Source organism: Phocoena sinus, chromosome 1, assembly GCF_008692025.1.
Source record: "Phocoena sinus isolate mPhoSin1 chromosome 1, mPhoSin1.pri, whole genome shotgun sequence".
Taxonomy (NCBI): domain Eukaryota; kingdom Metazoa; phylum Chordata; class Mammalia; order Artiodactyla; family Phocoenidae; genus Phocoena; species Phocoena sinus.
Genome location: NC_045763.1, coordinates 90,262,999 through 90,284,796, shown reverse-complemented (window position 1 = coordinate 90,284,796; position 21,798 = coordinate 90,262,999). Strand labels below are relative to the sequence as shown.

The 21,798-nt window shown below is 33.8% G+C and overlaps 1 protein-coding gene across 6 annotated transcripts in view; it reads right to left on the bottom strand.

The window, feature by feature from the left end:
• SLC30A7 (solute carrier family 30 member 7) overlaps window positions 1–21,798 on the bottom strand; it is an 82,554-nt gene that overhangs the window by 33,576 nt on the left and 27,180 nt on the right. For 5 of the 6 annotated variants that reach the window (XR_004348356.1, XM_032622130.1, XM_032622101.1 and 2 more), the window contains exons 6-8: window positions 20,575–20,718; window positions 16,534–16,584; window positions 13,146–13,281 (exon numbers count right to left, since the gene is read on the bottom strand). Coding sequence is in view for 5 of the 6 variants with exons in the window: in XM_032622130.1 (XP_032478021.1) it covers window positions 13,146–13,281; window positions 16,534–16,584; window positions 20,575–20,718 (331 nt within the window). In the remaining variant the exon portion in view is untranslated. The remainder of the gene's footprint in view (window positions 1–13,145; window positions 13,282–16,533; window positions 16,585–20,574; window positions 20,719–21,798) is intronic. The other variant, XM_032622118.1, reaches the window with a different exon arrangement.

Sequence of the window (21,798 nt, the reverse complement as noted above, 5' to 3'; positions counted from 1 at the left end):
ATAATTGTAATATTTCTTTTCCAATTTGTATGCCTTTTCTTTTTCTTGTCTGATTGCTCTGGCTAGAACTTTCAGTACTATGGCAAAAAGTAGTGGGAAAATTGGGCATCCTTGCCTTGTTCTTGATCTTGGAGGAAACATTTTCATTCCTCCCCAGGTGTGGGTTTTTCACATATGGCTTTTATTATGTTGAAGTAGTTTCCTTCTAGTCTTGGTTTGTTAGTGTTTTTAATCATGAAAGGGTGCTGAATTTTGTTACCTTTCTGCATTGTTTGAGATGACCACATCTTTTCTTCCTTCATTTTGTTCATATGGTGTATAATACTGATTGATTTTCATTATGTTGAACCATCCTTACGTTCCAAGTATAAATCTCCCCTTGTCATGGTGTATGATGCTTTCAATGTGCTATTGAACTTGGTTTGCTACTGTTTTGCTTAGGATTCTTAAATCAACACTCATCAGGGATACTGGGTCTATAGTTTTCCTGTTGTGTCTTTGTCTGGTTTTGATATCCAGTTAATGCTGGCATCATGAGTTTGGGATTCTCCTCTCAATTCTCTAGAATAGTTTGAAAAGAACTGGTACTATCACTTCTTTAAATTTTTGGTAAGATTCACCAGTGAAACCGTCTGATCCTGGGCTTTTCTTTGTTGAGAGCTTTTCGATTACTGCTTCAATCTCTTCACTAGTAATAGGTTTGTTCACATCTTGAAAATTTCTTCATGATTCAGCAGTGGTAGGTTGTATGTTTCTAGAAATTTATCAATTTCTTCTAGGTTATCCAATTTGTTGGCATACAACTGTTCATAGTAGTCCCCTATAGTTCTTTTTATTTCTGTGATATCAGTTGTAATATCTCCTATTTCATTTCCTATTTTAGATATTTGAGTCTTTTTTTTTCTTAGGTGGTCTAGCAAAGTTTTATCAATTTTGTTGATCTTTCAAAAAACCAACTCTAGGTTTTGTTGACTTTTTTCTATTGTTTTTCTATTCTCTATTTCATTTATCTCTGCTCTAACCTTTAGTATTTCCTTCCTTCTGCTGACTTCGAGTTTAGTTTGTTCTTTTTCTAGCTCCTTGAGCTGTAAGGTTAGGTTGTTGATCTGAGATCTTTCTTTCCTTTTTAAAAAATGTATGTGTTTATAGCTATGAACTTCCCTCTTTGTACTGCTTTTGCTGAATCCCATATGTTTTGGTATGTTGTGTTTTTATTTGTTTTCATTTGTCTCCATATATTTTCTAAATTCTCTTGTGATTTCTTCCTTGATCCATTGGTTGTTAAAGAGCCTGTTGTTTAATTTCCACATATTTTTGGATTTTCAAGTTTTCCTTTTGCTATTGATTTCTAGTTTCATTCCACTGTGGTCAGAGAAAATATTTTATATAATTTCAATGTTCTAAATTTTGTTAGGACCTCTTTTGTGACATGACATATCTTCTTTCTGGGAGAATGTTCCATGTGTGCTTGAGAAGAATGTGTATTCTGCTGTAGTTGGGTCAGGCTCAACAACAACCTGTTAGGTCCAACTGGTCTATAGTGTTCAAGTCTTCTCTTTCCCTATTGAGTCTCTAATGAATGACTGGTTGATTTCCTAGTTCCTCTAAGGTACTGAAGTCTCCTACTATTACTATGTTGCTGTCTATTTCTCCCTTTTTGTCAATGTTTGCTTTATATATTTGGGTGCTCTCATGTTAGCAGCATATGTATTTACAATTGTTGTATCTTCCTGGTGAATTGACCCTTTTATCCTTACAATGTTTCTTCTTTGTCTCTTGTGACAGTTTTTGTTGTCTATTTTGGCTAAGTATGGCTACCACTGCTCTCTTCAGGTTCCTGTTTGTACCAAGTATCTTTTGCTACCCTTTCACTTTTAGTCTATGTGAGTCCTTATAGCTAAAGTGAATATCTTGTAGGCAGAATAAAGATGAATCTTTTTTTCTTAAAATCCATTCAGCCAGTCAATGTTTTTGAAACGGTATGTTTAATCCCTTTACATATAATTACTGGCATGGAAGGACTTACTATTACCATTTTGTTCAGTTTTCTGTCTATCTTGTAGCTTTTTCATCTCTCTTTCACCTTTTTTCCCTCTTTTACTTCTTCATTTGTGTTTCATTGATTTTTTGTAGTGACATGTTCTGGTTCCCTTCTCATTTCCCCTTTGTGTATATTCTATTAATATTTCCCTTGTGGTTATCACTGCATGTGACAAGTTGCTCTTCTTTTGCTGCTTTCAAGATTCTCACATTATATGTAACTTTTGACAGCTTGATTATGATGTGCCTCAGTGTAGGTTTCTTTATTTTATATTTATCCAAGTTGAAGTTCTTTACATTTCTTGAATTTGTATATCTGTTTTTCTTCTTAGATTTGGGAAAGTTTCTTTAGCTAGGTATTCTGCATCTTTCTCTCTTTCTTTACTTTCTGAGACTCCCATAATGCATTTATTGTTCTGCTTGTCCATAAATCCCTCAGGCTCTCCTCATTTTTTTTCTTCTTTTCTTTTACTCCTCTGCCTCAATAATTTTTGTTAAGTCCTGCCTTCAATCTCACTGATTCTGTCTTCTGCCTGGTCAAATCTGCTGTTGAGGCCCTCCAGTGAAATTTTCAATTCAGTTATTGTTGTTCTTTTGTTTGGCTCTTCTCCACAGTTTCTATCTCTTTGATGATATTCCCATTTTGTTCATGCACCATTTTCCTGATTTTGTTTAGTGTCTACCTGTGCTTTCTTTTAATTAATTGGGAATCTTTATGATGGTAATTTTGAATTCTTCACCTGGCAATTCATATGTCACCTTTTTTCAGGTTTGGTTTCTGGATATCTAATTGTTTCCATGGTTGGCTGTTTCTTTGTATGTCTTATTTTTCATTGTTGGGATTTCAGCACCTTAAGAATCAGTCAACTTTCCAGATTTTGTGGTCTGGTTTCATGCAGGGAGGACTTACTCTATATAGCCTGGCTGGAGATTCAGGAGACCTCTCAAGTCTTTTCTGGTACATGCCCTCTCTGAGCTTGAGCATGTAACCTCCTATTTGAAAAAGGATGCTGGCTCCTATTCAAGAGCTCCTCCTGGTGTCTATCTGTAATACTGCTGCCTCCTGGAGCTGTAGTAAATCACAGTCCTCGAGTTCCACCTAGTGTCTGTCTGTGGTACTGCAGACTGTAATGCACAACTGACGTCTATTCCCAGGGATGCCCAACCAAGGCACCGATTTTTGTCAGTACTTGGATACAACCAAGACAAATCTCTCAGGCAGCACCACCCTAAAAGTCAGTTAATGTTAAACTCCTTTCCCCCCGCAGGAATATGGGAATTGGAGGTTTCCTCCCAAACAGTCCACCATGTGCAGGCTTGGGTGGTGGGAGTGGTTATGAGGAGAGAAAGTGGGGAGTGTCATGAATTTCCTGTCAAGCCTCCATGTGGTTGGCTTTCCATTAATTAGCCTGGTGTGCAGGAAACTTTTAACTTGTTTCTGGATTTCTCACAGAGGTATTTTGTCAGTTTGTTGTGTTAAATCTGTCTCCATGGAGGAAAGAGAGTCTAGGGCTTCCTATTATGCCATCTTGCTGATTATACTTCCTGTCTCCCTTTATTCTTTATTTTTAGGGATACATAGAAGTCCCTTACTGATGTACATATGTGTTCTTTCCAATCTTTGGCACAAACACATAAAGCCACAAAGAATGGCCTTAAAATATATCTTTATGTATTTTTGCCAATTTATCTTTAGGATACATTCCTAGAAGTGGGACTACTTAATCAAAGGTAAACATACATTTAATTATGCTAGATGTTTGTCAAAGTTCTCTCCACAGAGATAGTACCACTCTCATTTCTATCAGCAATGTATGAGAGTACTTATTTTACCTACAGCCTTGCCAAAAGATTATGCAAATTTTTGGATATTTATCCACCTGATTGCTGAGAAGTGGTGTTACAATATAGTTTTAATTTGCATTTCTTTTTTATAAGTGAGGCTTAACTACTTTTACATGTTTAAAAGTCATCTGTATTTCTTTTCCTTTGAACTAAATGACCTTATACTTTTGCCCATTTTTCGATCAGGCTTTTACTTTAATTTTTATTTTTAAGAGTGCTCTCTATATTAGGGAGGTTAGCCCTTTATGATCTAAGTAGCAAATATTTATCCCAATTGATTATGCCTTTTGACTTCCCTTATGGTGCTCTTTTTTTCTATGCCAAAGTTTTTTTTTAAATGTAACTTAATTCATCAATCTTTTCTCTCAGATTCTAGGTTTTGAGCCATAGCTGTTCCCCTAATATTCCCATGTTGTAAAAATAATTCAGACATGCTTTTTTTCTAGTATTAGCATGGGTTCCAGTTTTACTTTTAGAGCTCCAATCCATTTAGAATTTATCCAGGTAACAGTATGAGGTACAGTTCCAAATTTATCTTTCTCCACATGGTTGGTTATCCAGTTAGTAGAAAGCTCATCTTTGTCCCACTGACTCAAAATGCTGCCTTTATCCCTATAAAATTTCTATTTGCATATAAATCTATTTCTGGAATTTCTAATATGCTCCATTAGTCTGTTTGCTTTTTTAGGCATCTCACTATTTTAATTGTAAAGGCTTGGGGTTTCCCTGGTGGTCCAGTGGTTAAGCCTCCATGCTCCTAATGCAGGGGGCCTGGGTTCGATCCCTGGTCAGGGAACTAGATCCTGCATGTTGCAACTAAAGATCCTGCACGCCAAATGGAAGATCCCGCACATGGCAACAAAGATCCACGTGCCACAACTAAGACCCAGTGCAGCCAAATAAATAAATATTTTTAAAAAAAAAACTGTGAAGGCTTTACACTTTACATCTTCTTTTTCAAGGTTTTCTTGGCTATTCCTCCTGCTTCTTCGTTTTTCCTTATAAACTTTAAATTCAACTTTTATTACCTCCTCTCTAGAAAAAAAAACCTGTTGGTATTTTTATTAGAATAGTTTAAAATTTATAAATAAGAGTTAACATGTTTATAATGTTGATTCTTTAAAAACACCATAATTGACCAAAAAAAGGCTCTGTTCAAGTCTACTTTTGTTTTTCAGAAGTGTTTAAATCTTTTCTCCTACAAGTTTTACACATTGTATCTCTATTTGTTATTGCTACTGAAACGGTGTCTTCTCTTTAATTGTAACATTCAAATGGATTTTGCTTATATATAAAGGGTACTAATTTTATACATTAGTTTTGCAACTGTAACTTTACTAAATTACCTGTTTGTCATAGTTTTTCCATTGAGTCTTAGAGGGTTTAAAGAAATATAGTCATATATTTTACATAAAAGAATAATCTCTTCTTTCCAATTTTTAAGTCTCAAATACTTTCTCTTATCTAATGTTATTGGCTTATGATCACTAATACATTACCACACTTGCTCTGTTCCTTCTAATATTTCTAAGACTGTCTGCCAGCCTTTCTTAATTGGGATCCCTCTTCTGAACCATTGAACACAAAATGATTTCAGTGACTATTTCTCAATGCCCGCAAGAATAGTACATAACCAGTACTTTTCTAGATGCAGAGGTGAAGTTAATAGCTGCATACAAATGGATACTTTACGGCATTAGGGTATTCTTTCCCAGAATGCTGGTTGAGAAAAGCTGTTAGACTATTCAGTATTTATAAATGCTCTTACTAACTATGATGGTTTTACATGTGATTAAAAAATACAATTACCATACAATAATATTCCCATATGTTTGATTTTACAATATGAGTACAAACAGCAAGTTAAAATCTTGGGAAACTGTTTATCTTTATCTTAGTCCCAAAAGTATAGTACACAAATTATAACCACTTGAAAGACAAACCACAAAGGAAATTGTTAGGCAACACCCAAAACCATTCTCAAAAAAAAAAATCTGTAATTTCTCATATATATATAACTATTTGAAGATATGGTAGCATATTACTTGTTTAAAAAAATGCTTTTTTGACTTAATATAGGCTACAAATAATTATCTATTTAACCACAAAATCAACAAGGTTTATCAAAATCAGTATCTGATCCAAATCCTGTATTCTTGAACAATGATAACCATCTAGATAATCATTTAGAATTTCAACTTTATAAATTTTGTTTCATTACTGTATATTCTTTCCATTTCATACTGCAGCTTATGACCACAACCTGTTATTTCTAAAGCCTGTACCTTGGTTTGCTTCTAAAAGCTGGGCTATTTTTTCCTTCTATATGATAATAAATAAATATATTGTTTGAAATACTTTTGCCCCTAACAAAAAGACAATTTCTTTTTTTAAGAAAAGTTTTCTTTGTGTTTACAAATGATTAGTGAAAGTCACAAAGCAGCACAAGATAGTATCTTCTGAGTTGCAGAAAACTGATTAAAGAAAAAAAAAAGGCTTCAGAAATACCACACCAGTAACAAAGCTTTTTTCTGCATCCTGTTTATGTATTTTTTCCCATCATGCACAGGTACCCTTTTTATTTAAGTGAATCAAAAATCAAGCTACAGATTTATGTAGCTTTTAAATCACAGTGCAATTCAAAGCTACAACTAATTGTTCAGATTTCTATTCTCTAAGTTATGAACCCACTTTCCATTCCAATTCAACTTACTAAGGGGGGGGGAAGTGAAATCACACTGAAATCCCCTATATTTTCAGATGATAAAATATTATACTCTTGCTCTTATACTCAATCTCCTGCTTTTCACTGGGAAAAAAAAAAAAATCCATCACAGTACAACCGAGTTTCACACAGAAGTTTAAATTACCCTTTGCATGTTAGGAAATGTTTAGAGAAAAAGATGTCTTTTTCTAGGAAATCACTTTCACTTGAAAGTGATGCTGCAACACTGGGCAGTCTAGAAGGGACAGACATCTATTTCATGGCACATTCTCAATTGAGGAACATTTAGATCTAGAGAATATATAAAGAGCACCATTATTTCTCTTGTTTTTAGTGAATTGAGAATATATGAAAAAATTAACGGTAAGGAAAATTACTTCTCTAATACTCCATTTTGTTGAGTGCTTAAAAATTTTAATCTACTTCCTAAAATTAGCTTTGGCTAATTAGACAAACTCTTAATCAATTTGAGAAGTGTCTCAAAGTTATCTGCTTGCAAATATTTCATTATCATGTAAATATTTAAGTAAAATAAGTTTGCTTTCTTAACAGAAAAACAGACTGAACTGGAATGTCTTAATTTTGTACTTTGGAGCTAACTTGGTTTTTACTGCCTGCCATTAAAATATATATATATATATATATATATATATATATATATATATATATATGCTTTTAAAAGGCAAAGTCACAATTATTGATTTACTTTAGAAAAATTAGGAAAGAAGCAGAATTTTAAAATTACATCACCCAGAGAGATCCAATTAACATTTAGGGATATATATATATATTTTTTCCCCCCATCCTACATGGACTGTTTACAATAATGACTTATACTTATGCATTGCCCTGTATCTTGTCATTTATTGTCACTGAATTAAGACCTTGCTACCTAATAAATCATCCCAAAACTTTATTGACTTAAAACAATAACTGTACTATTATCTTTCATCTAGAACCTGCGAATGCCCTACTACTGACCAAACTTAATAAATCAGCACATGTAGTAGAAACTCAATAATGGAAAAAAAGAAAAGGCCTAAAAATGACTAAAGAAATACTGTTAAAGTGATAACGTGACCCCTGCATGTTGTGATCCCGACTGATCTTTCTTGACTTCTTTATATTTTCATCATTTCCCAAGTTTTCTATAATGACTACATATTTATTATCAGAAAAAGCTAAAAAATTTTTCTTACTCAGAATATAATCTTGTATACATGATACAGATAAAAATACTATATATTATATATATATATAAATAAAAAGAGACTCAATAAAAAAGTCAAGCCCATAAAAATATTAACATAACTCTCTTGGCTGGTGGAACTATGGGTAATTTTTTCCCTTATTCTTTTTTATATTTTACCAAGTTTCTTTATCAACATAACTATTTCCATAATTTTAAAAAACTACTTTTAAATATGTAATTTTCACTAAATCTTTAGCCTCCCCTCTAAATAGCCGCAGCATGTTCATGCTCTACCTGAAAACTGGCTATCCCCTGAGGACACTTTTCCTCACAGCACTTTCTCTCCCACACTCCCTGTACTACTGGGACTTACGGGGAGGTAAATGTCCTCCTCACTTATCACTACTACTGTTCCTACTTCTCCCCAACACAGCTCCTTTAAGGCCCATGCCATCAGATTATGCCACCTTCTACCCACCCTAATTACTAGTGATACAATTCTTGATAGCTCCCCTTCAGTCACTGAATAGTTTAGCAACAGGCTTATTCTCTTTCCATCTCTACGTTTTTCATTACTCTTAATTGAAATATCCACATGAACAATCCATCCAACATTTGGCCTCTATATGATGCTCTTTTCCTGGATCCACCCCTATGATCAGACCTTAGACCTTAAGATCTCAGTTTCAAGCATCTCAATAAACCTTCCTACTTCTGATTTCTTCCCCCAATCCATCTTTAACACTTTTCCCAGAATTCCAATCCAATCCACTCCCATCACTTTCATTTTCAGAATCTATTATTACCTTTAAATCTTAGTTTCCTATGTCTAAAATCCCTGCCTTGCTCCTTTCTCACTCTGCCAGTGAGAAAGGAGCAAGGCAGGGATTATAGACATGGGACACTAACACCACCCAAAACTCACCCAGCAAAACACTCACCCAACAAAACCTCAGATCTTTTAAATCCAGCTCTCTGCCTATTCCATACCTTTTACCAAGTAGCTGAACAAGACTAGAAAAAAAGAAAAAGAAAAAAAAACACAACTGTGCTGGTTGCTTTCACTTTAAATTCATGACCACAAACCTCAAAGTGAGCTCTCAGTGTCGCCAGCAGTCACTGCTCCCCTTTACAGCAAAGGGCCTTGAAAAGGAGTTGACTACAGTTACTTCCATTTCCTCCCCTCCCATTCTCTCTTGAAGCTACTCTGATCAGGCTTTCATTCTCATCACTCCTCTGGGCATGTTACCTAAGTTACCAATTATCAGCCCAAAAGCATTTAATAGGCTTAATTATTCCTTCTTGTTTAAAACACTTGCTTTACACGGCTCCTAAAACAAGGCACGCCCATGTGTCTCCTCGCTCCTCACTGGCCACTCCGCTTTCCTCTCCTCTGCTGGAGTTGCCTCTGTTCCCCACCTTCCCTAGGGTTCAGTCCTCCAGCCACTTCTATCAGTGCTCATTCTCTGGGCAAACTCATCCAATCTCATGGCTTTAAATACCATGCAGCTTGATGACACCCAAATTTCTATCTTTCCCCTCAACCCCTTCCCCAAATTCTAGATACATATACCTGCCACCTCTCTGCCCTACTCACTGCACTCCCCTCTCGTCATTCCTCAAACGATGCAGAGGACTTTCCAAGCCCTTCTAAAATACAGCCCCTTCCCCTACTTCATAGCATTTATCACTATATGACATACATTATCTATTTGCATGTCCATCTGCTTTATTGACTATAACCCCTATTAGAATATAAGCTCCATGAGGGTAGGGTATTTGCTATATTGTTTACTGACTAGCACAGAGTGGGCACTAAAACATTTGTTAAATGATTTAAAGATTCGTTAAAGTTTTCTGCTTTATCTCCAAGTGGTGGGATTGAAAGGACATTTCAATAGACAAGTTGCACATTTCAATAATGTTTGAGTTTTTTACAATCAACATGTATTACTTTTGATATGAGAACAAAGGAAAAGAACAAGTAAAAATGTTAAGCTTAACAAAAATGAAAAAGAATCAAATTATATGAATTTGAGAATATATATTTATGTAAACTACTGAGAAAAAGTTTTATAAACAGGTCAGTAGGACTCAGACAAGGATAACACCTAAGTTTTATCGGTTTATCTTGAAAGCCAACTGTAGTTGGTTGTAGCTGCCTGAAGCATTATTCCCTTTAGCTAAATTGGGTTCAGCAGAAAAGAGGGTTGCTTTCCAGGAAAATGGAAGGGGTAGGAATTGTGGAATTCATGACAGATAAATGATACTCTATGACTTTAAATCTATATGTGAACTATTTCCAATCCTTTATATTCAGCTGAGTGCTCCCGAGAATTCTGTACTTGTACCTGCACCACCTACTTGAGATCACCATATAAATGTCTATGAGAGACCTCAAACCTAGCAACAACCAAAACAGAACTTCTGATGAGCAATGCCCTTTGAATCAGATAAAACAACTCTTCCCCTAGTCTTCCCTCTTTCAGTAGAGGAACCTTCATTCACCCAGTTGCTCATGTAAAAACTCTAGGAATTACCCTTAATTTCCCCCCTTTCACTCAACCCTTCACCTAAACATTCATATCTAGGAGCAAATCTTATTAATTCTAGGCCCAAAGCATTTTCGAACTTTAGCTACATCTTTCTACCTCCTAGATTATTAGTACCTTAGACCAAGGGACCCTGGCCTCTTATTTGGTCCACTTTAATAGCTTTCTAGTTGGTCTGCCTGTGTGCCCTCTTACCCCCTTTTAATCTTATTAACTACAAAGCAGCCAAAATTATTTTTAACAATACAAATCAAATAATGTCACCCCCTATGGTTTCCTCCTCCACCTAAAATAAAATCCAAACTCCTAACCCTGGCTAATTTTCCCAGGCCTATCCCTCCGGCTTTATTTCAAAGCACTCTCCCCTTACTCCCTATACTTCTGCCATAATGACCAACTTTCAGTGCTAATGTTCTTTCCACTACAGGGCTTTTACACTAGCTGTTCCTTAGACTAGAATGCTCTCTCCAACACTCTGATCTCAATTTAAATCCTCCCTCTTCAGAAGTCTTCTCTTATGACTCAATCTAAAATGGCACCTCAGTCACTAACATCCCATCTTAACTCTCTGCACAATTAACTGCTAGATACTTGAGTGGTTTATTGATTAATTTGTTTGTGTCTCTCTCTTTTACTATAATGTAAGAGCAAAACAGTAAGTTATCTTGTCCTTTCACCACCCTGGTGAGAGGGTCTACTTAATAAATATTTGCTGAAAATAATTTGTGTAGCTTTTTAATGTGTTATATTTCAGAAAAAAAAAGTTCTCTTGTCCTCTGTGTGTATTTATTCATATTTGTGGAACAAGTGAATGGGACTAGAGCTAAGTAAGAATTCCCAATTTAGGATTAGAGAAAATAATTCTCTGAGGCTGAAAAAACACGAATTTATTTTGATTCAAATTGAAAATGTACCAACTTTTGCCTGGCAGAGTTAGGTGCTGACTTTACAACAATGAAAAAACAGTTTGCCCTTATGGAGCTTAAGGAAGACAATAAAACGGGCTATTTCAACATAGTTAGTAAATGCCACAAGAGGAGTAGCAGGCGGTGCTACAGGTATGCTTAACCCCTCCTGGGAGGCAGACGATCAGGAAACGCTTCCTCAAGGAAGTGCCATTTAAACTGAAATCTAATCTCAAGGATGAGAATTGTTATCTATGTACTTGTGGGGGTGAAGGGGAAAGGAGAAGGTACTCAGTGTAAAAGTATTTTATTTTGGAGAGAGGAAACAAGAGCAAAGCTCAGAATCCAGAAAGCTCATAACATGTTTTCAGGGAACTGAGTTATTTACTGTGGCTGGAGACCAGAATAGAAATTGAGACAGGGTGAGAGAAAGACTGAAGAGATAAATGGGTACCAATGTGAAGGCCTACTGAGGAGTTCAGACTTTATCCTGAGGGCAAGAAAGCCATGGCAGGATTTAAAGCAAGATTATTTTTCCATGTACCATAATCTTCATTAAAGAAAGATCACTATGATCACAATGTGGGAAAGAAATTAGAGGGAGAAAGAAAGGTCAATCTCTTCCAAGCAACAAATGATAGGAGAATTAGGATAATAAGAGTGGAGACAAAGTAAAATAAAGATTAAGATCCTACTCTAAGAAGTCTTAGAAGCAGCCACAAATTATAACACAAAATAAAATAAACACTGAACATGCAAATAGAGGTACAGATGTAAGTTACCAAATCTATCAGGAGTTAAGTTTCATAGAATATGTGAATCCAAGCTGAACTTTCAAGGAAATATGTAAGATTTCCAAAGATGAAGAAAGGAGATTCCAAGTTTTATAAAAGATTTTTACATAGCAGAGATGATTCCTAGTACAAATAATTTAAAGAAAAATTTAAAATAATCTGCATGTTTAAAATGTATACTGTATCCTATTTTTTAAGCAAAAACTTGAAAACCTACATTTATGACTAATTTATAAGATTATAATTCCATTGTAATTTTTAAAGTCTATTCTATTCAACTGCAAGCTATAAAAATCATCACAGTCTGCCCTCTAATAGCTCTTCTATCATTATAAAGATAGCTTTACTAACAGTAAAATCATATGGATAAATTAGACAAAAACAGTCCAGTCAAGACATATCTATATAAATAATTCAGATTGTGAAATAAAGGCACATAATGTTCCATTATTCTGATAAAAATTAAAATAATAATAAAATAACTTGACAGAAATTTAAGATAGTAACCATACACTAATTCAGAAAATATTTATTGAGAATTTATACACACTCACACACATTTTTACATACACATTGGTACTATGACAGGCAACAGAGAGCCAAAGAGCTAAAAGATAGATTCTTCCTCAAGAATTTATAATCTAGATAGGGAGAAGGACGTAAATATGCTTCAGTAAGCAATTTTATAAGACTTCTGCAATGATAATATAACTTTATAAATTAAAAATTGTTCTAGAAGAGATTTTAATATTCTTTTGCATTTGATAGTGCAAAAGACAGATGTCAAAGGAATAATATTCTAACATTAATACATTTTATATTTCCAATGTTCTACTCTACAGATATAGTGTTGGATTTAAGAAAATTACTACTGATTTGATTTACAGAAGATCAATTACTAAACACCAAAAAGAAATATCAAACCCTAGGTAAACACAGAAAAAAACAGTAAGATGAAAAGAGAAATAATCTATGTAGAAATTTGTTAAAGACCAAAAAACCCCCAACATAATAATAATTTAGATCTGTAATTTAAGTAGTATATTTATCACCTCTCATTTTAATACCTGAAAGTAACATACCAACACTTACCTTACAACTATGAGCATGGCTATCAGGATTGAACAAATAGGATCTGCTATCATTAGACCAAAATTCTGCATCATGATGGCAGAGACAATTACACCGATACTCCCAAGTGTATCTGCTAGAATGTGTAAAAATACACCTAGAAATAAAACATAATGAAAATCAAAATAACATTTTCTGATCAACTGAAAATGCAAACATTTCTTAAAACTATATTCTTGATTTTATATATAAAAAACTAGCAATTTGAAAATCAGTAAGAATGCAGATTCACTGTTTAGTAAAGAAGTAATATTGATAGTACCTTTGGGAATTGAAATAATCTTTCCTTTTAAAAAACAGCAGGGGTTAAAATATTTGACTCATGAAGTTATGCTTGCTCTTAATGATCCTTAGTATTTTGCTATAATATAAATGAAGAAGTAGAGAAATAACTGATTTAAAAAATTTTTTGTGCACATTCATCTCTGGTTAAGAGTCCAGAAGTTAATTAATACTTTGTTAGAAGAAAACTGCATTAGGCTGAAAGAATCAGTCAAGAAAACATTGTTTATAACTACAAATATATGTACACACAGAGCCCTCTGCTGGTAATTAAAATTATTACCATTTGAGACTAGAATTTCCTATGGACCATACTGCTAATCCTGGTAATTATCCTGAAGGTATTGCTACCTAAAGTTACACACTAAACTCAAACCTGATATGAAAGAAAGTAGAGATTTGAATATTTTAAAGTGGACGTAAATATATTTTGAACTTTTAATAATTAAATATTACATTAGTAGGATACTGATACTCTGCCCAAGAACCTAGATATATTAACATTTAATAATTGATACTTGACTGGAAAACCATTTAAAAAATGTCAAAAATTTAGTATACATTATTTTAAAAAATTTTAATTGAGACAAATTATTCAACATTTAGATCTGTAAGAGGTAAAATTTACTGTATAGCAAAACACTGTATCTTAAACAAACCTCAACCACATGTTGCTAGAAATAGAACATTCTTCAACAGCATCAACTACTCTATCTGAAAAGAAATATCTAATGTGTGAAACCATGTGTGTACTTTAGAAATATTTTTCTTTTTTATTATTCAATAAGCAATTAAAGGTAACCCAATTATGTTTTAGGTATAAAACAGAATTATTTAAACTTGAAGACACTTTCTAATAATTTAAAAATGGACTATTAACAAGTTGTTAATTGAATCTTAATACACTTGAATTGAATCTTAACACACTCTATGAAAATATGCTTCAATCGATCTGCTAATGTGGAATTTTATATCATGTATTAATACCAAATGTAACTGATTCCTCAGTACCTAATACGCTTTTTCATTTGTACACAGCATTGACCTTTACAACAACTCTTCAAAAAGTTAACAGCTCTTTTTTCTATAACAAAAAATATGTTACAAGCACACTTATTAAAAAAATATTCTATTTCTCTATGGTGTTTCATATAACAAAGAATTAAATAGGTTAATAAATTTTGGGACCACTTTAAGTTTTAAAATTAAAACCGGAGGAAGATACACATGGAAGTGGATTGAGGGTCCCTAACCTTCAAAACTCTTAAGTGATATGTGATTTTAAATTTTTATACATTCTTTAATCAATGTTTTTGTAGGACCAGAATTGAAAGCAGCTCTAAACACTGAAAAGGAAAAAGAAAAGAACAAAGGTTCTTGATTTTCCTTTGACTGGCAAGTCCCTGGCTACATCTTATTTGCTGACCTGAAAACTGTTTACTAGCAAATGTCGTTAACTAACTAAGCCCTTCTTACTTTCCAGTAACTCTTTCAAGAAGAAAATCACTACAGAGAGAAATCTAAACTAACATGTTTAACTTATATAAAAATTAAAACCCTTAAAAAGACTTGGTAGGATACTGATATTTTAACTGCCCAAGAACCTACAAAGCCAGGGGTCATATTGAAAATGCAGCAAATAACTGAAAAATTCAGTAAAGTCAGTTTTTCATGTGTATCTATATGGAAAAGTTTTAGTACCTGGAAGTTATCCTAACCTTCAGCTTTCTACTGGGCTGCTTCAGCCACCATAAATTAATGGATACTCTGAAAATACAAGCTAATTTTCACAACAGCTTGTATAAAAGATAATTAGGAATGCAAATCTGACCTCCCTTCCCTCAACTTGTGATGATTTCCAAGACTAAAACTAAATTCTTATTATCAAGGCTAAATTTGTAGCATTGGATACAGATGCATTACATATGCATGATTACAAGCTATTTCAGCAAATGCTCTCCTAAAACAATTCTGTGTATTTCACAAATGGAAAACTAGTCACTACAAGACACATTTAAGCCTCCTGAAATAAGCTCTTCAGTATGGAGGAACATATTCACAGTGAAAAAATAAAAAGCAAGAACTATATCAAAGAATAGAGGAGAAAATAAAAATAAGTCCAGTTGAAGTTGGATCACAAGCTAGTGAGAAAGTCAGACTGCAGTCAAAAGTTAATAAAGGCAGGAAGATGGGGAGCTGCAAATTAGGAACTATGACAGTGAAGTTTATATGGAAATCCAGAGCCAAAGGTTGGTTCACATCCCAAAAAAGAAACTACCATAGTTCGTAGACAAGACTGATTTTCTCTAGCTTGTAAAATTCTGTAATATATCATTTTACATAATATGTAAGTCCTCTTTATGTGTCATCATTTGATGCCTATGGATATGAGAAAAATCTCCCTTTGCATTAGTTTTTTAAAAAATATAAAGGACTTTACTTTTGAGAGCAGTTTTAGGTTCACAGCAAAACTAAGTGGAAGGTAGAGATTTCCCTTACGCCCACTGTTCCAACTCAGGCATAACCTCCCTCATTGTCAACCTCCCCCACCAGAGTAGTATATTTGTTACAAATGACACATCATTATGACCCAAGTTCACAGTTTACATTAGGATTCACTCTTAGCTCTGTACATTATTTGAGTTTGGATGCATTACATTTTTAGCATTAAATTTTTCCACAACATAAATACATGTTGAATGTTATTCTTGGAAAAATTATTTAATAATTCTACAAAGGCAAACATACTATTATTTATTACTAATATATTTATTACTAAATATTACGGTGTTACTAGAGTCACCGGCATGCGTATTTATTTAGATTTAAGCAGTATAGTTTCTGAATATTTTAATCTTCTTATTAAATCTGAGAAAACAGCCTAGTGACAGTTAAAAGAACATCTGCTAATATACCTAATAGTATATATTAAAAAATCGACTAGGAAGGCTAACATTTTAAACACAAATACTGTGTTATACATTTTTCTTAAAGGAAAACTTCAGATAGCTCAAAACTACGAAACCAGTTTCATAAAACTGAGAAATATACAAATTGCTTGTCATACCTTGTAAAATCTGTCTACTGGGTCCTGTTGTTTCTTTTAAGGAGGGGCCATCTGTAGAGAGTTAAGTTAAATTATTTTAAAACATGTCTTCATTCCTGATTCAATTTTTGCAACTCAGAGTACTTTTCATTCAAATGTATCGTGAAGGATGCATGACTATATAGCCACATCAGACCTACAAAATTATTTTTAAAATTTAATATGGTAATTAAATGAAGATAGACATAGGAAATTTCAAACTGCATCAACAGTACAGAGTATTTAGGAAATTATTATATTAAGCAATCTAGTAAAAAAAAACAGTAAATAAAAACATTGAGTCTTCTAATATTCATAACATACCTTACAGAGCCTGCTGTACCAATTTTACAATTGGAAAATCCAGAAAAAATAAAACTACTGCTTGATATTATAAGAAGACCAAGAAATGAAGCCAGGACAGCATCCAGGAAAACTGGACTATGGCAGTTTCCCAATAGCTTCTAGATGAACGCAGCAAGCTTTTCATACAGAAGAGATAAAAATACTTTTTCATATTGCCTTTATAATGACGAAATGAAAAAATAATGCAATTTTTATACTTGGAAGATTACTAATCAGTATTAACATCAAAGCAGAAAATACAGGTAAACAATGTAAAAGATCAGCAATGTTTGTTATGGGATCATCAAGTGGACTGACGAGCTTTTGATCATGACTAACAGTCATGGTTCTTGGCCCACAGCACCAAAGAGTGGACACACCCTTGTTACTACATCTTTGATGGAACACTGTAACAATGCCAGAAGAAGTATAAAAGCATAAGGCTACACAATGACTTCTGACTTAATATGGCACTGCTGCGTGGGGAGAAAGATGGAGCTACCTTGAAAATCCTGATAGTCAAGTGTAACTCTTCTAAAAATGCAGCTCCCAATCAGAGCATGAGATTTCTGTCTATACATAGTTGGTCGAGATAAAGACAGTCTTTTTTTTTTCCTTTTCCATTATGGTTTATTATAAGATATTGAATACAGTTTCCTGTGCTATACAGTAAGACTTTATTGTTTATCTATTTTATATATAGTAGTTTGTATCTGCTAATCCCAAACTCCTAATTTATCCCTCTCCCACCCCCTTTCCCCTTTGGACCATAAGTCTGTTTTCTATGTCTGTGAGTCTATTTCTGTTTTGTAAATAAGTTCATTTGTGTCATATTTTAGATTCCACATATAACTGATATCATATGGTATTTGTCTTTCTCTTTCTGACTTACTTCACTTAGTATGATAATCTCTAGGTCCGTCCACATTGCTGCAAATGGCATTATTTCATTCTTTCTTATGGCTGAGTAGTATTCCGTTGTGTATATATACCACATCTTTCTTATCTATTCATCTGTTGATGGACATTTAGGGTGCTTCCATGTCTTGGCTATTGTAAACAGTGCTGCTATGAACATTGGGGTGCATGTATCTTTTTGAATTAGAGTTTTCTCCAGATATATGCCCAGGAGTGGGACTGCTGATCATACGGCAACTCTATTTCTAGTTTTTTAAGGAACCTCCATACTGTTTTCCACAGTGGCTGTACCAACTGACATTCCTGCCAACAATGCAGGAGGGTTCCCTTTTCTCCAAACCCTCTCCAGCATTTGTTATCTGTAGACTTTTTAATGATGGTCATTCTGAGTGGTGTGAGGTGATACATTGTAGTTCTGATTTTCATTTCTCCAACAGTTAGTGATGTTGAGCATCTTTTCATGTGCCTATTGGCTACCTGTATGTCTTTGGAGAAATGTCTATTTAGGTTTTCTGCCCTTTTTTTAAATTGGGTTGTTTGTTTTTTTGTTATTGAGTTGTATGAACTGTTTGTATATTTTGGAAATTAAACCCTTGTCGGTCTCATTGTTTGCAAATATTTTCTTCCAGTCTGTAGGTTGTTTTTTCATTTTGTTTATGGTTTCCTTTGCTGTGCAAAAGCTTATAAATTTGATTAGGTCCCATTTGTTTACTTTTGCCTTTATTTCTATTGCCTTGGGAGTCTGACCTAAGAAAACATTGGTACGATTTATGTCAGAGAATGTTTTGCCTGTGTTCTCTTCTAGGAGTTTTATAGTGTCATGTCTTATATTTAAGTCATAAAAATAACATTTGGTGATAGGTTATGTAATTTTTGGAATGTAATTCTGAAGGTGTTCAAAGAATTAACTGAAACTGCTATAACAGAATTCCTTAAAGTTTCTTAGTATTGATACTTACATTATAAGGATGGAAAATAGGAACAGAATTGATGCCAAACCTGTTTTATGCTAATAAGTGTTATTTGTCCATAAACTAATTGAGGAAAAAAAGACTTCTAGTCATATCATTAAGATATGCATTTCAGGGACTTCCCTGGTGATGCAGTGGTTAAGAATCCACCTGCCAAAGCAGGGGACATGGGTTCGATAAGATATTGAATATATCTTATCAATATCTTGGGATCTTCCTGGTCTGGGAAGATGCCATATGCCATGGAGCAACTAAGCTCGTGCGCCACAACTACAAAGTCTGCACTCTAGAGCCTGCAGGCCACAACTACTAAGCCCATGTGCCACAACTACTGAAGCCCATGTGCCGAGAGCCCGTGCTCCCCAGCAAGAGAAGCCACCGCAATGAGAAGTCCGCGCACCGCAACGAAGAGTAGCCCCTGCTTGCCACAACTAGAGAAAGCCCGTGTGCAGCAATGAAGACCCAACACAGCCATATAAAATAAGATATGTATTTCAAATAAAATGTTGCTTTATGTTTATATACATATCAAAAATCAAAATAGAATTATTTTCATTGACTTTATACTAGTAAACGCTACAATAACTCCAACCAAAAGAAATGTTTAAATGTTGTCTTGTGTTCCTAAGAAATAAAATATTTTAATTTATATACATATTTTATTGCCAAGAAATATAACAGGTGGTCAACTAAGGACTTAAATATACTCCATTTTATAAAATTCTGGAAAGGAAGTGGAATAGAAATAAGAATTCGAGGAGAAACAGGATGCTGTAAAATTTATAACTGTTTATGCATTTTTGAATGGGTGACAGTGGGTCTCAAATCACTAAGGCATTTAGAGTCCACTGACTGACTATATTCAAAAGTAATATGGAAGTTTCATTCTAAAATATAATCTATAAGGTATCAGAAATTACATTCTTTGCAATTATTTAAACAAATTTTTTTAGAAATCATCTTAAAAATGTGAGCAATATACAGTTTTTCAAAATTATTTTGGGATGCATGTGAGCAAAAAACTTAGAAACGCAGGTTTTAAAGCATATCAGTGTAATAGTTACAAAAATATAGCAAATGTTAGAGACTGAAAAAATTAGGAGCTTAGTATTCAATCTATAAGGCCCATTTCATATTTTCAAATTGAAAGCTTTAGGATTTTGTCTGTGTGCCAAGTACAGACAATTTTTAAGCATATAATTTATTTAAAGATTAATTAAACGGTATCACCTAAGTAGCTTCTATCTATTAACCTATATTCTAAAATTTCGTGAATAAACTATTTAAATATAATTTTAAAATACAATGTTAATTAAGTTGATAAATACCTTATAATTTAGTACCCAGTACTATATAAGTTAGCATATAAAGATTTCTAAGGAAACATGGAGGTAAATATCAGGTGATAGCTATCAAAATTACAAGAAAAATGTGAAAAATTGAAAACTGTCATATTTTTATAAGCCTATATATGGCACAAAAGGCCTCAGTATACTTCAAAAAAATCATTTGCTAAAATGCAATAGTTCCTCATTCACTGACACTCATTTAAAATAGTGGCATTTTATTATAATAAACTCACTGAAAAAAGCTACATTCACTGCCCATGCCAAGTTAATTTCATTATATACTAAAAATAAACTAGTCCAGGAAACCATTCAGTCTGACTCATTAGAAAGGAACTTGATTGCAACATTTTTAACAGATTATTTCAACTACAAAAATTAATCTACGCAATTTCTGCTTATTTAAAAAACTGTCCACTTGAAAGTATTTAGGCTGTACTCACCATGAGAATGAAAGTGTCCATGTCCATGAGCGTGATCATGGCTATGTGCAGCACCATGTTTCAATTCATGACTATGGCAATGATCTCCATGGCCATGTGCCTGATCCAGAGCACCGTTAAAGAGGGAATGACTGTGTCCATGGCCTAAAAACAAAGAGTGTTAGAACAAAAGTTATGTAAAAATATATTATTTAATGGTTACAATAATATTGACATTAGTGAAAAGAATTAGCTCTAAAACCAGATTCGATTTACTTGTAGAAAGTGCTACAGATTCACTAAAACAATACTGAGTTTCTAGTATAAAGTACAGGAAGGAAATAAAAGCATGGAAGGAAGTAGATTTTCATTTGCAGTAGACTTTACTGGAGATGAAAATAAGTGAGAAGTACACAGAAATATTTAAAGAGATTAGACAATGTTGTTCATTCATTCATTTGGGACACATTATGTTACAGCATCATTCTAGGCACTAAGGATAAAGCAGTGAATAATACAGACAAAATCTTGGCCGAAACTTTGCCAAGTACTATTATACATACTAACAAAGATAAAACAATGCATGCATATGGTCACATTAAGACAGAGGCAGGGAAGCAGCTGCATTTGGTAAAAGGACCAGTAAAATTAAAGCAGGTAGAATCCTTAGGGGAAAAAAAGCACAAAATAGTGGGGAATCATTTCTCCATAGCAGACCTAAAAACTACTAAACCATCATAGAAACATCTTCTACAAACTATTCCAAAGCATAGAAAAAGACTGGATGTTACCTAATTCAAAAATATCACTTATATTTACAAAAATCCTAAATACCAGAAAATCAAATTCAGCATTGCATTACATGAAAAATCATGAATAATGGAGAAATCAACTTCCAGAATGGTGGACAGAGGATGTGGGCAAACTAGCTCTCCTGAAACAACAAAAATATGTGGAACACAACTAAAAAATTTCAGAACTCTGACAATTAACCAAAACCACAAAAGGAACTGAAAATCATCTACCCAAGAAACTACCAAACCTCAGTAAGATAGTAGGGTCTTGATGTTTTAACTTGGGGCTATGCCATTCCACTTCCTGCCTCAGCTCAGTTGAGAATAGCCAAAAGCCAGCAGCTGTGCAGACAGTGGAGAGATCTGATTTCTTCTGAAGCACTGTTAAAAGCACCATGTCCAGAGCACAGTCAATATTTTGTCCAAACTTTCAGTTCCCTGAAAAAAATTT